Source organism: Xenopus tropicalis, chromosome 2 (assembly GCF_000004195.4).
Source record: "Xenopus tropicalis strain Nigerian chromosome 2, UCB_Xtro_10.0, whole genome shotgun sequence".
NCBI classification, from domain to species: domain Eukaryota; kingdom Metazoa; phylum Chordata; class Amphibia; order Anura; family Pipidae; genus Xenopus; species Xenopus tropicalis.
This window is the reverse complement of record NC_030678.2, coordinates 58,032,582-58,046,631: the sequence shown is the minus strand read 5'-3', so window position 1 is coordinate 58,046,631 and position 14,050 is coordinate 58,032,582. Positions and strand designations below refer to the sequence as shown.

Here is a 14,050-nt window from a genome sequence, read left to right as displayed (position 1 = left end):
ATTATGTAACACCCCTAACTAAAGCAAGAAACATGAACAATTGCATAGACAGTTTACAGGACTACATATCCCAGCATGCCGCAGACCTGAGGACCTTGCTGGGGCTTTGAATCCACCAATGATAAGGAAAGGCGCAAAATGTTTTGAGGACCACCCTCCTGGATTATAAAAAGTGGAGAGAAGTGGGTGCCAGGGATAAAACTGCTGCCTGTTGCCTACCTGCTGTGCCTGCTCTGAGTGTGAGAGCTGCCAGAGGGGAGAGAGACACCTGCAGGGATCCTGGCCCAGGAGAAGCTGCTACAGGGAGAAGCTGACCCTGCTATCCCAGCTCTGGACTTGCACCTGTAAAAGAGCTATCAGTGCTAGCCAGAAAGGGAGCAGGGGGAAGCTGCCTACTGTTGGTAGGAGAGTCCCAGGCTGACAGGCTGCAGAGAGGCCCAGGGGATTACAGATGCTGGAGGGCAGAGCTGCCTGTGTCCAATCTGTTACTAAAGGGGATACAGTGATTTGGAGCACAGACTGTGAGTAACCTGCAACACCACACACTATTGGGGAACTGTGTATTATTAACCAATAGGAGCTAATCCATCTGTTGCTGAACTATACACTCTGCCAAGTCATTTCTCACCTGGAAGGAAAGTGTTTCTTCGCTAAGTTTATAGAGTTATACTGCTAACCGGCAAATGAAAGGAACAGTGCTATTGGCCAATAAGCTAAACTCAATAAGGGCCCCAACGTGCACAAATCATCTGGGACTGTGACAGGGGAATTAAGTTACAACATTTAGCATATATATTTTCTGCATACTTTATATTGGCAATTTAAATTGTGTTATTGTTCTTTGGTATATTGTTATACATATATATCTTGCTTTAATATTTTAAATCATAGTCAGATCCCTGCTGATTGTTTGTTACGCTTAATAAAGAAAAGGGATCTTATTGTTTACCATTATTGTGGTCAGTCATTGGGGTGTCACTGAGTGTGCTGGAGTTACCCATATATATTAGTCTCACCCAAGGGTGTGCTACAATTAGTTAACAAATTGCAGAAAGAATACAAAAAGAGCACAAAAACCACATTTTTGTGGTTTTTAAGTTTTCCTACAAATCTTCAAACAAACAGTTACAATTTGCCTAGGACAGCTCCCATTGGCTTCTACATGACCTTGGCAGCTTTTAGATGTTTTTCGTGGTTTTGGCACATAACAAATGGCAAAAATGTGCATTTTTTCACAGAAAATTTAAGTTTTAGCACAAAAAAACACAAATCATAAAACAATACAAACTTTAGTAAATATGTCTTAATTATTTTCTTTTTTTAATGTCAATGCCTGTTTTTCTTTTTTTTTTATAAAGACTGGTAAAGTTGCTTCTCCAGACTGGACATTTCTTCACTGTTTGCCAAGAAAGCCTGAAGAAGTGGATGATGCAGTTTTCTATTCTCCCAAATCTTTGGTTTTCCCAGAAGCAGAAAATAGGAAATGGACAATTATGGTACAGAATCTTTCTAAAAACCACATTATAAGGTTCCGACATTAAGGGGTTAATTTTTATCAATCTAGCAATCAATCCTGACTCCAATATGATAATCAAACTAGTCCTTGGATCAAGTTGTACTAAGAGCTATCTACCATATTCCTGTAATATTGAAACATAGTAAGTTACGTTGAAATTTTCCCTATATCTGTGTAGATACTCATTTTTTTTAATTGATTGATTTATAGATAAACTAATATCTGCTATGAACAGAGAGAGATTTATATCATGTTTAATTGCTTAATTTACCAAAACCAGTGATCCCCAACCAGTGCCTCGCGAACAACATGTTGCTCACCAACCCCTTGGATGTTGCTCTCAGTGCCCCAAACCAAATACCGTATTTTCTGGCGTATAAGACGACTTTTTAACCCCAAAAAATCTGTGCCAAAGTCGGGGGTCGTCTTATACGCCGGGTACTTCTTTTGAAGGCCCCCCCCATTGTCCTCCTCCACCCCTCCCGCTCGCCTGCTGCGTCCGGCTTTAAAGGTAACGGCTTCATCCACCACCCCTCCTGCTCGCCTGCTGCTTCCTCCGGCTGCTTAGGTTGCGCCCCGTGAGTGCTGACGTCACGCGTACACACGGGGTGCAACCAATAAAATTAACCGCTGACCCCTTTAAAGCATTACAGGCTCATTGGTGGTCAGCGTGCGTGACGTCAGCACGCACGGGGCGCAACCTAAGCAGCCGGAGGAAGCAGCAGGCGAGCGGGAGGGGTGGTGGATGAAGCCGTTACCTTTTAAAGCCGGATGAAGCAGCCGGAGGAAACAGCCGGACGCAGCAGGGGAACGGGAGGGGTGGTGGAGGAGGCTGGGGGGAGCTGAAGTATGTGGGGGAGGATGTTGGGGGGAGCTGGAACATGTTGGGGAGGACGCTAGGGGGAGCTGGATGATGTTGGGGAGGATGCTAGGGGAGCTGGATGATGTTGGGGGGGATTCTAGGGGAGCTGGATGATGTTGGGGGGGATGCTAGGGGAGCTGGATGATGATGGGGAGGATGCTAGGGGTAGCTGGATGATGTTGGGGGAGGACGAGATTTAGGATGCTGCGGGGGGGAGATTGAAGATATTTTAACTGCAAAAGTTGGGGGTCGTCTTATACGCCCAGTCATCTTGTATGCCGGAAAATACGGTAGTTATTTTTTAATTCCTGACTTGGTGGCAAGTTTTTGTTGGATAAAAACCGGATTTACTACCAAATAAAGCCTCCTGTAAGCTGATAGTGTGCATAAAGGCTGCCTAATAGCCAATCTTAGCCCTTATTTGGCACCTCCATTAACTTTCCATGAATTTATGGTGCTTGTGTTGCTCTCCAAGTCTTTTTACATTTGACTGTGGCTCACAAGTAAGAAAGGTTGGGAACACCTGACCAAAACCATTGATTTTTCAAAGATAAGAGCATTTGAGTCTATGTCTAATTAATAAATCCCTTGTGCAAGCTGGAAGCCATTCTGGGTTGGAAGGGAAAGGGTAAGCAGCATGCAGAGTGATTGCCATGCCTTCCACTGTGGAATGCACAGCAATCTTGGATGTTTTTTACAGAGAGAGAGACAAGAGAGAGCATGGATGTTTCATTCATCCTGCCTGGTTTAACAGATTGTACCTTGTAACGATTGTACAGGAATGGGACCTATCTAGATTGCTTGGGACCTGGGGAAGGGATCCTTCCGTAATTGGGATCTCCATACTTTAATTCTACTAAAAAATTATTTAAACATTAAATTAACCCAATAGGATTGTTTTACCTTCTAAAATGAATGATTATATATCCTAGTTGAGATTAAGTACAAGGTACTGGTTTATAACTACAGAGAAAAAGCAATTATTTAAATTATTTAATTATTTAAATTATTTATTTAAAATGGAGTCTATGGAAGATGGCCTTCCGGTAATTCTGAGCTTTCTGGATAATGAGTTTGCAGATAATGGATACCATACCTGTACTGTGTATATATTTTGACTACTTACCATTTAATTAGTGTTTTCTTTTTTCCCTCTTCAGGCCGTGATGGTTGCTTTATTGACTGATTATATTCCTCAACTACCAAAACCTACATTTTAATCCACAGTTAAAGCTATGAAATATAACGGAGCAAACTGAATCTGTAAACATCAAAACTAAAAGATAATTTTATTGTTTTATATATACGCTTGCCAAGTGGAATAAATATACATATAGCCAGAAATCTCTTGGTATCTGCTGTAAAACACATTGTATTTGCAAAGTGTTTCTATTTTAAAGGGAAACTTAACTAAAATATCTCTGTCTTAATCAGTGATTAAAATTTAGTATTATAAAAATTTTATTACTTTGTGTATGTGCATTTCTATGTGTATATATATATATATATATTTTTTTTTTTTCATCAAAGCTGGGTATAAGTCAAGGTTCCTGAGCCCTGGTACAAGATTTAGGGGCGGGCACTTAACAATGGAAACGCCACGCCCCTACCTCATTAAAGACATGCATTCATCCAGCAATCTACCATAGCCCATGAGGCCCCAGTAAAGTACCCTAGTGTGACTTCAATAAAGAACATAAAATAGCATGCCTCCCAGTGTTTGCAAAATGGAAAAAGAGACACAATTAAAGAACAGTAACATTTTTTTTTACAATTAATTTTTTACAATTAAGCCTTGTAACTTTAGATCCAGCCCCTACAAATAATCTATCTCTTGCCTACAAATGTCCTAAGTTATATGACAATGGTTTTCACCTTCCCAATTGTTCTAATAATGTGCTCCCTAAAACTCAGTACTAAAAGATGGGGGCCCAACCCACCTCTGCCACTTCAACTGAATAGGCAAAAAATATATAACCACAATTTTTTAGTAGTGAGTGATTCTACCGCTTTAAAAACAAATTAAACTTGGTTGGCCAGCCTACCAATTCACACAATCACATAACCACAGTTCCAATACCTCACTTTAGTCCACTTCTATTATTTTGTGAAGTCCAAAAGACTAAGGGGGAGATTTATTAAGACACAGACGCTCGAAGTGGAGCATATTCTCACCGATTTTTCCGACTTTTTTGTACGCCCGTGCAACTTTTCCGAAAAATTCGGAAAGGTTCTGCTGCTGTACAAAAATTTTGTGACTTTCGGATGGCCAATACGATATTATCGTGACTAATCCGATTTTTTTCGTAAGTATTTTCGTGATATTTGCGATCTTCAGAAATTATCGTATCCAATCCGAATTTTTCCCATTCGGGATTTGAACTGATTTCAATAAAAAAAAATAATAGCAAAAATTAAGAATTAAAAATATAATTTTCCAGTAGTTCTGAAAAAAGAGGCGTATTTTTTCCAGTTACCACAAGCAATTATTATACAAATGCACAAGTTCCAGTTTTTTAATAGCATAAAACTGGTAGAGTTATTGAGAGAATTAGCACAACAATTGCACCCAAGTCCCAATTCTTTAATATTAACAACCAGTGGAGTTGTAAGGAGACTTTTGCACACTAGTTAAAAATATTAGCACATCAATTGAGTAAGTTATTGAAAGACTTTTGCACAGCAACTGAACGTATCAATGCATCAATTGAACAAGTCCCAGTCCTAAAGTATAGTGAAGCCAGTGGAATTATAAGGAGAGTTTACACAATCGTTAGTGACTAATTATTCTTGTTATAATGCCAACATATACTATACACGACCAATCCCACTGTCGTAATTCGTAAAATTATCTCAGCCAAAAAAATAAAACAAACACCAGGCACCAACCCCAGCCACAATATCCATGTTGAATTATTTCAGAAAGATATATAGTAATTTTAGAACTGGAGCAATCTCAAAATTGTAGAAACAGTCTTTCCTATCCCACTGGTTTTTACCCTTCCTTGGAATTTCGCACAAATCTTTTCTCTTGCTCGTCTCTCCTTAATCTCGTTCCGAAGTTACTTGCGTCACTTAGCTGATGGTATGATGTGTCATGGAGTTGGTTAAAAATAGGTTTAAAGTTATTACTTCATATTTGTAAAATAAACCAGTGCACTAATAAATCCTCCGTATATGCAACTCCCCCTTACCCCACCTGCAGCCTGTTAGGCTGTAAAATATGAAGCAGCTTATTATACAGAGCCTTGTCAGTGGACTGCTGATTTGTTTTGTGCAATAAATAAAAACCACACATATTTCCTGATTAGAACAATAATCAAATAATCAAAATTTTCGGTCTTTCTACCACAAATGAATCAAGCCTGTACAGACACTAAGGGGGAGATTTACTAATGCACGCTTTGGCGTATTTTTGGCGACTTTTACGTACCTGCTCGACTTTTTCGTATTTTTCATGACTTTTTTGTACTTCGACAAAATTTGTGAGACAAAATCGTATTGTGGCGCCGAGTACGAAAGTTTTAGATTCATTCAAGCTTCGGTATCGTGACTTTCCTTGGGCCAGGTTGGAGCTGCAGAGTGCCATTGAGTCCTATGGGAGGCTTCCAAAATCATGCACAGAAGGATCAAAGTCGCAAAGGTTTTCCTGCATTTTACGATCGTTCAGATACGAACATTTCGTGACTTTCAGATCGCCAATACGATATTATCGTGACTAATACGATTTTTTCGTAAGCATATTCATGATATTTGCGATCTTACCTGGGGCAATATGATGGGTGCTGGCCCAGGTACATGGGGGCAATATGGTGGCTGCTGGCATAGGAACATTGGGGTAATATCATGGCTGCTGGCACAAGCACATGGGGGCAATATGGTGGCTCCTGGCACACGAACATTGGGGCAATATCATGACTGCTGGCACGGGAAGGGGGGGCTAATTTTATGTGACTGGATAATGGCAGCTGGCAGTAAATTGTTAGGGACAATCCAGTATTGTTGTTAACTGAACTATTTATTTTCACTTTGTTTACTTGAAGATTGTTTAACAGGAAACAGTTATCCTACTGAAAAAGGTGTTTGGTTTTTCTGACATTTTTTAGTGTACCTTATTTTGTTTGTTAACATTTCATAATTAAAAAAAAATTCACTCATGAATGTGTTGTAAGAGTTCTTGATTAAAAAATGAAAACATATAATGGTAAGGTGGGAAATAGTAATGCAGGACCAGAGGGCGCTGATTGACACACTTGCCTTGGGTGCCAAAATACATTGGCCCAGCCCTAATTGATAGGCAAGCTGCTCCAGTGTTCTGTTTTGTTGCTATCCTTGACGTGAAGTTCGTTTACGGCAGTGCTGTCCAACTTCTGTTGTACCAAGGGCTGGAATTTTTCTGGCCAATGTGGTGAATGGCCCATAATAGAAGCCAGTGTTGACCCCTCCCTGTTTTTAAACCACACCCATGTTATCACAAGAACTATATCATCATATCCATATTAATGATGGTAGCACACCAAAAAAAAAAACATGGAAGTCATATGAAGACATACACTTAACTCAATAAAACTCCTTCTCTCTTGTGGATAGTATAATGATAATTAGTGGTGCACACCTAATTACATAGACACAAATACATTTGGTGCTAATTGCAGGGATCTCCTGTCAAATCCCCAAACTAACAGATAATTAAAAAAAGAGCAGGGCAGTCAGCGCCTTGTGGATAAATTACTATATTACTGTCAAAAAATGTAAATAATGCTTCTCCAACAAAATCAAAGTGTGAAATACACTACAAAGAACCACACAGACTTATATATAAAGTGAATAAAACCAGGCGTGAGAAAGTAAATGCGCATTGCTATGGAAACATCCCACAGTCTTTACATAAACAGTGCTTTTTGGTTGCTATAGGAACCCAAAGATCTAACTGCACTATACTTTTATCGGAAAACATGTTTTTTTCAACGCATCATTTAATAGAGCTTCTCCAGTAGAATCCTGCACTGAAATCTGTTTTTCAAAAAAGCAACCAGATTTTTTTATATTTAATTTTGAAATTTCACATGGGGCTAGCCATATTCTTCATTTCCCAGGGTGCCACAGCCATGTGACCTGTGCTCTGATAAACTTCAGTCACACTTTACTGCTGAGCTGCAAGTTGGAGTGATATCACCCCCTTCCTTTCCCGCCCAGCAGCCGATCAGCAGAGCAATGGGAAGGCAGCAAGAGAGCAGCTCCCAGTAGATATCAGAACAGCACTCAATAGTAAGAAATCTAAGTCCAGTTTGGGACTCCTCCAGTTACATGGGAGTAGGAGAAACAATACGTTATCTGAAAGCAGTTCTAATGTGTAACACTGGCCCCTTCTGAAAGCTCAGACTCAGACACAATGCACTGAGATGGCTGCCTACACACCAATATTACAACTAGAAAAAACTACATTTGTTGGTTCATATGTCATTTGGAAATAAAAAGTACACCACAAAATCATGACAGAATCCCTTTAATAATAAAGTATTATGGTCAACACCACAATGTGATGGGGGTAAATATTCAATCCCCATAAGTCTTAAAGATGTAGCACAATGTCTATGTTCCTTGCAATCTTGCACTAATATAGTGCTAACGTTATAGCAATATAAGTGTTTAATGACACTTTACTTTCTAGAAACAATCTTTCAAATTCTCAGTAATTTTGCCAACATAATACAAGCCACAAGGGCATTTGATTATATATACTACAAAATTGTTTTGACAAGTAATCCTAGTCTTTATTGGGAATGTTTCCAAAATGTGTGGATGATTGTAATAACATCCTGAAAGAAAGCCGTTTCAAACGCTACAGTTATATATTCTGTAGATATCAGAACAGCACTCAATAGTATCTTGCTGATGTTATTGAGAAATGGCTGGCTTATTGGGGAACTTTTAGCAGAAGGTGTGTGTTGGGGATGGGCTGAATGACTGGCGGGTCATTGTACCTTATATGTGAATGTTCTTCACTTATAAAGGTAAAAACTTTGTTCAGGAAACCAGAATTTCTATCTCATGCCAAGGTGTCTGTGTAACACTGGCTCTGCCCACTCACTTGCAAAGTTTCTGGGTACTAATTTGTGGCTTACAGATTGTGATGGCAGTTATTTCTTTTGGAATGAGGGATCAGTAGGATGGATTGTTGGTTCTGTGGTTTTACTAGTATCCAGCAGATGTCAGGATGTACCCTGATAGTGGCAGAAAGGTGAGATACTATGTTATCATAATTATATAATAGCAAGGGTGGAAAAAGGACATTACCATCAAGTTCCACTTCTTGCTTAAATACATTGTGCCTAACTTCGGGGATGAGCAGCCCAGATCTGTAATCTAGGCCTAAGAAATATTTACCGTGAGGATATATAAAGCATAATACTGTATTTGCATAGTTATAGAGACCTCAGAAGGTCCTACTTCTAAATTTAATCCCATAAACCCATAAGAGGCTGCATGATATAATATGAAATGTATTTTTAAGCCTTGATTGTTCATCACATGTTTCAGAATTAGAAAAATCTGTCACGTCTGTACTGTTGGTTGCAACATGTTCTTCTTTTTTTTTTTTTAGGTGAAATTACATGACCACTGTCATTTATCATTGTTTTAATTTTTCTTTTTACCCCTACAGCTGCTGCTAAACAAGGCATGGCAGGGAAAGACTGCTTCATTCCACAAGAAAAGGATAAAACCCCAAGTACAAGTACAGGGGCAATTAAGTCAGAATGGAATTGTTAAAAAGCAGGGATGGAAGCTTACTCAGAAATGGCTACTTTAGAATCTCACATTAGGCCCTTTGCACACAGGCAGTTCGTTCATTCTCTCCACTTCAGACTACTCTCTACCACTCCTTATACTAATGAAATAGAAGTACGCGTCTGAATACACACAGAACAGCGAAAGGCAGATCTTAACACCAATATGCTTAAACTCTCAAGATAGTTGAGATTGAGTTTATTGTGTTTACTGTAAATAGAGTTATACCCTTTAGGAATGCATGCATATGAATAGGGTGTCTCACTGAGATTTATATAGGGGTTTATATTGTTGTTGTCATTATTAATCAGATGCACAGTGGAAATAAGCGCAAATTGGACAGTTTTAGAGCTTTCTACCTTACTGCAACACACAATCTTCCAATTTCACAAGTTGGAACCAGCTGCAACGAGCGAGTCATCATAGCAGTGTAAGCAATACACTCAGCCTTATCGGGTTTTTGTGTGCTGAGGTAGGATGAGTGAAAATACAGGGGTGGTGTCGGGGGCGTGCGTGTGCATGGGGCACATTTGCTTTGTACACAGTTCGGTCCAGGGCCCTTTCCGTTGCACATGACAATATGACAATTGCTGATATATGGTCTGTTTTTGGAATGATCTATTATAATCATTGACTGCTTGATATGTGAATTTGTGTTTAGGAGACATGTATGGCATTGCTATATCATTTATGCATATAAATGCTGATTTTTTTTTGCATTGATTTCTATCTCATGTTTCATGCTTTTTCTATAGATTTTGCTTACTTCTTACAATGGGCCCAACTCATTTGCTGAGTTTATTGCATCCTTTTATAAAATAATTTTGCCATTGTGATAACAACTTAATTTTTATGTTTTGTATCCATTTTTTTCCGTATACATGCACAATTATAAACTGTACATACATTTCTACATTTACTGTTGAGGAAACATATAACAGGATTGCCACCTAGTGTTACCATTAGTCATATTTATCTATTTTAAAATAGTAAATCCTGCAAATATCTTGGTTTTGCCAATGTGAAATTTTTATTGTGGAGTGTTAGTATATCTACAAAAAGGCAATACACATCTACAGAGGGACTTCTGTACTGACCAGTTAACAACATTATTTTATTAATAAAATGCCAACATATTCCGCAGCGCTGTACAATAAGTGGGTTTCATACATTGGACATACAGAGTAATATAAAGCAAAAAATAACCGATACAAGAGGTGAAGAGGGCCCTATATAATATAGGTTTTAGTAGCTTAAGCCACAGAATGTCTTGCTGCCCTATATATACTCATATCAATCATGAGTAAGGAACCAGTGAAAGGCAAGCTCTGAGTAAATGTGTCAGTGCTGTGTATATATAACAGATATAGATACAGTTTTTTTACAATCGTAAGGAAACAGTTAATCATAATTAAGTACATACAATTCTTTCATTTTTGGGCATTATACATCAGGGTTGCTATATTATCATGCAGACACAGGGAGAACATACAAACTCCTTAAAGGTATAGCCATACTCTTAGTGGCAGATATATCAAAGTACATTTTTTTGCGATTTTTTTGTATTGTGCTTTTTAAAGTACGAAAAAATTGTATATGCTAGTACAAAAAATTCATACTGTGCTCTGCAAAGTACAAATTTTTTGTATCTGACGATCGTAAACGGCGGGAAAAGATTTCTGACTTTGATCCTTTTTGACGCGCATCATTTTCAGCTTCGACTTTTTTTGTCTGCACAAATCCATGCCTGGCGAAAAATTACACTCATCACTGCTGGTCACATGAACCTAATATGTTATGTGATTATGAGAATCCTTTGGTAGTATCATTGCAGTTAGAATGCCATAGACTAGTAATAAGGTCTCAGCTCAGCGGGAGTTGTGTAGCAGAGCCCTGTTGCTAAGCAATCTAATTCTGTAACTAATACTACCTGCAAGTACATCAATTTTTGCACTCTGAATCTGAGCTGAAAATTAGATGGCTTCTCAAGCATGAAATGTTCTAATAATTCATAACACATATAAGTTCTGTAGTAACACAAATCTATGAATTCTGCCCTGCCCATGCCCTTTTTAATAGTATTTTGCAGGTCAGGTATATTCTAAAAAGAAAGATCCCTTATCCGGAAAACCTTAGGTCCTGAGCATTCTGGATAACAGGTCCCATACCTGTATGTGTATCATGTGCCATAAGACCCCCTAACAGTACAGAGACTCTAGAAAACCATATATCTTCTAAAAGTACACATTCTGACGAAACAAAAATGGGTAACTGCCAACTACCAAACTACAAAGCTATGGTAAACATAACGGTTTTTATGAAATTTCTGAAAATTGTCGCATTTTACTCCATTATATATCCAACATTTGGTAACGTATAAATATAAAGCATCCTAAATATGAATGCCAGGGGCCTACTGATGCAATAAAATGACTACAAATGCACCAAAAATGTAAAATAAGCAACAAAATAACATACAAAAGGTTTTGCACAGTGCAGTTAGTGAATATGATATCCACAGAGACAATAAAACATTTTTTTAGGTAAAAAAAAAGTGTGTGAGTGTGTGTACACTTGGCAAAATGCGTGTTGTGTAGGTGTGCGTGCTGTGCATGTGTGAAACCATCCCAACCCCCCTATAATGTATATGTATGTGTAAGTGTAAGTATACAAGTATAAGTGTGTATTAGTGTAATAAGTCTGTGGGGCTGGGGAACAAGCGGGGAGCGAAGGATTGGCTTTTCCACTTATTCCCCAGCCCGTGATCGCCCAGGGGCCCCATAGGAAACGGCAGGCATGTGGTTACTACACACCTGTCATTTCCTAGTCTCCTGTGTGCCCCCTGTGCCGGCCACTCATCAATCAGAGAAAGAAGAGGCTCCTTCGCACTTAAACCCAGAAGTACTGCACAGAGTAGAATCTACCTTCTGTGGCACTTCGGTCCTTTCATCCACAGAATGTAGATTCTAAACGGGGTGGCGCTTAAAGGGTTAAGTCATAGGTGCCTAAAATGGTGGCCCATGGCAGTCATGGCCCCACAGAATATTCACCTCGGTTCTGATTTTTTATAAATGTAACGTGCACCCACACTTTCAGGCCCTCTTCTGCATGTGGTGAAAAAAAATGATGGTAGAAGTTAGGGAAGAAGATATATGTCTTTATTTGCATTTAGTTATATGGGATAATCTTATGGGGAATCTTATGCCTTTGATATGTATATTTTGGCCAGAAACAAACAAAATGAAGACTGCCTCACAATACAAAATAAAATCACATTTCCTGTATGCCGTACTATATATTGTGGGAATAAACAACTGAGTTTCTGTACCAGTCCACCAGTACATAACATAAATATAGAAAGAAACTCACAGGTTGGACCTCTGTAACTATTTCATACTGGTTCCCTGGCTGTCTGCATACATAGGGCTTGCATTTTTGGTAAAGCTATGACCACCCATAGGCTCTTTATTCCAAATAATCGCAGGTTTACCACATCTGGTAAAATCTCATATACCCCTCACTTTCTACTTCCTTGGCAGAGAGTTCATCACTCCCAACATGTAAATTGTTTATTTTAGCCTGATCACACACAGTCCCTGCTATTCTCATTTGTTGTGTCTCGTAGAGCATTCTGGGAGATATATCTTTATTTGTATGTGTGTGTAACTCCCAAGCTTGGAAACTGAAATGCAGGAGTACTGTATGGCCAATGGCATACAGACTAGGACCAGGACTAGCTAGGACTATTATTTTTTATTATTATTATACTATTTATTTGTATGTGTGTAGTGATGAGCGAATTTTTTCGGCAGGCATGGATTCGCAGCAAATTTCCGCATTTCGCCATTGGCGAATTGTTCTGTGAAACTTCCATGAAAATTTGCCACGGAAAAATTTGTCGCCCGGAATTTTTTGTTTGTCGTGCATCAAATTGGCCATGGTCGCGTCACAATGAGCACGGTCACGAAAAAAGGTGCGTTCGCAGAAAAAATGGATGCGGTCGCGTCTAAAGAAGCGCTGGTGACAAACAAATAGCTGCCGCAACAAAAAATACATGCGGATGACAAAAAATAGCCGCAGACGACAAAAAAGACACGGCCGACAAAAAAATTGCGCAACAAATGCGTTCGTGAATTTTTAGCTGTTTCAGATTTGCTCATCACTATATGTTTGTGTAACTCCTAAGCTTGGAAACTGAAATGCAGGAGTGCTGTATGGCCAATGGCATACAGACTAGGACTAGCTAGGACTACTATGTGTCTGAAAGCGCAGTGCTTTGCACCTTTGCCCTGGATACAGGTGATCTGTGCATAGACACAAATCAGTTAACAATCTGCTTGTTTGGCAAATTCAACAAATGACCAAATCCTGAATAAAAAAATAAATCACTAAAAAAATGCCCTTTACCACCTAATTATTTCAAAGCTTTTTAAAATTTAGAGGAGGAACACTACTTTCAAAAGTGCTCATATATGTGCTTTCTACCTTGAGCTGGTTGCCAATGCAATGGTTCAGCTTGCTTTGTTCAGTTGCTCACAAGGTGCAAAGTAGCCCTGGAAATCCTACATGGCTTGAGGAGCCGTTACTACCATGGTTGCCTTACACTAGTCAATTGCATGCTAGTTTCATTGTCAGACTGGCTCACCGGGAGACTGGGAATTATCCCAGTGGGCCCTAGTCTTGTTGGGCCCCAGCCCTTTAGTTGCTAGCCCACCCAGTGCACCCACTACCTAACATAATTGCCAGCCCTGGCTCTGGCCAGCTCCCTGCAACAGCTACAACACGTATATACTTTTCCTTTTAAAGGAACCGTAACACCAAATAATGAATTTTTTTTAAGTAATTAAGAAATAATATAATGTTGCACTGCGCTGGTAAAAGTT

The 14,050-nt window shown here is 39.1% G+C and overlaps 1 protein-coding gene across 1 annotated transcript in view; it reads left to right on the top strand.

Moving 5' to 3' along the window:
- otc (ornithine carbamoyltransferase) overlaps positions 1 to 3,842 on the top strand; it is a 30,491-nt gene extending 26,649 nt beyond the window's left edge. Inside the window, 2 exon segments of the mRNA NM_001005795.1 lie at positions 1,359 to 1,496; positions 3,539 to 3,842. Of these exon segments, the coding sequence (NP_001005795.1) occupies positions 1,359 to 1,496; positions 3,539 to 3,598 (198 nt within the window). The 3' untranslated portion in view covers positions 3,599 to 3,842.
- Positions 3,843 to 14,050: the final 10,208 nt, after the last annotated feature.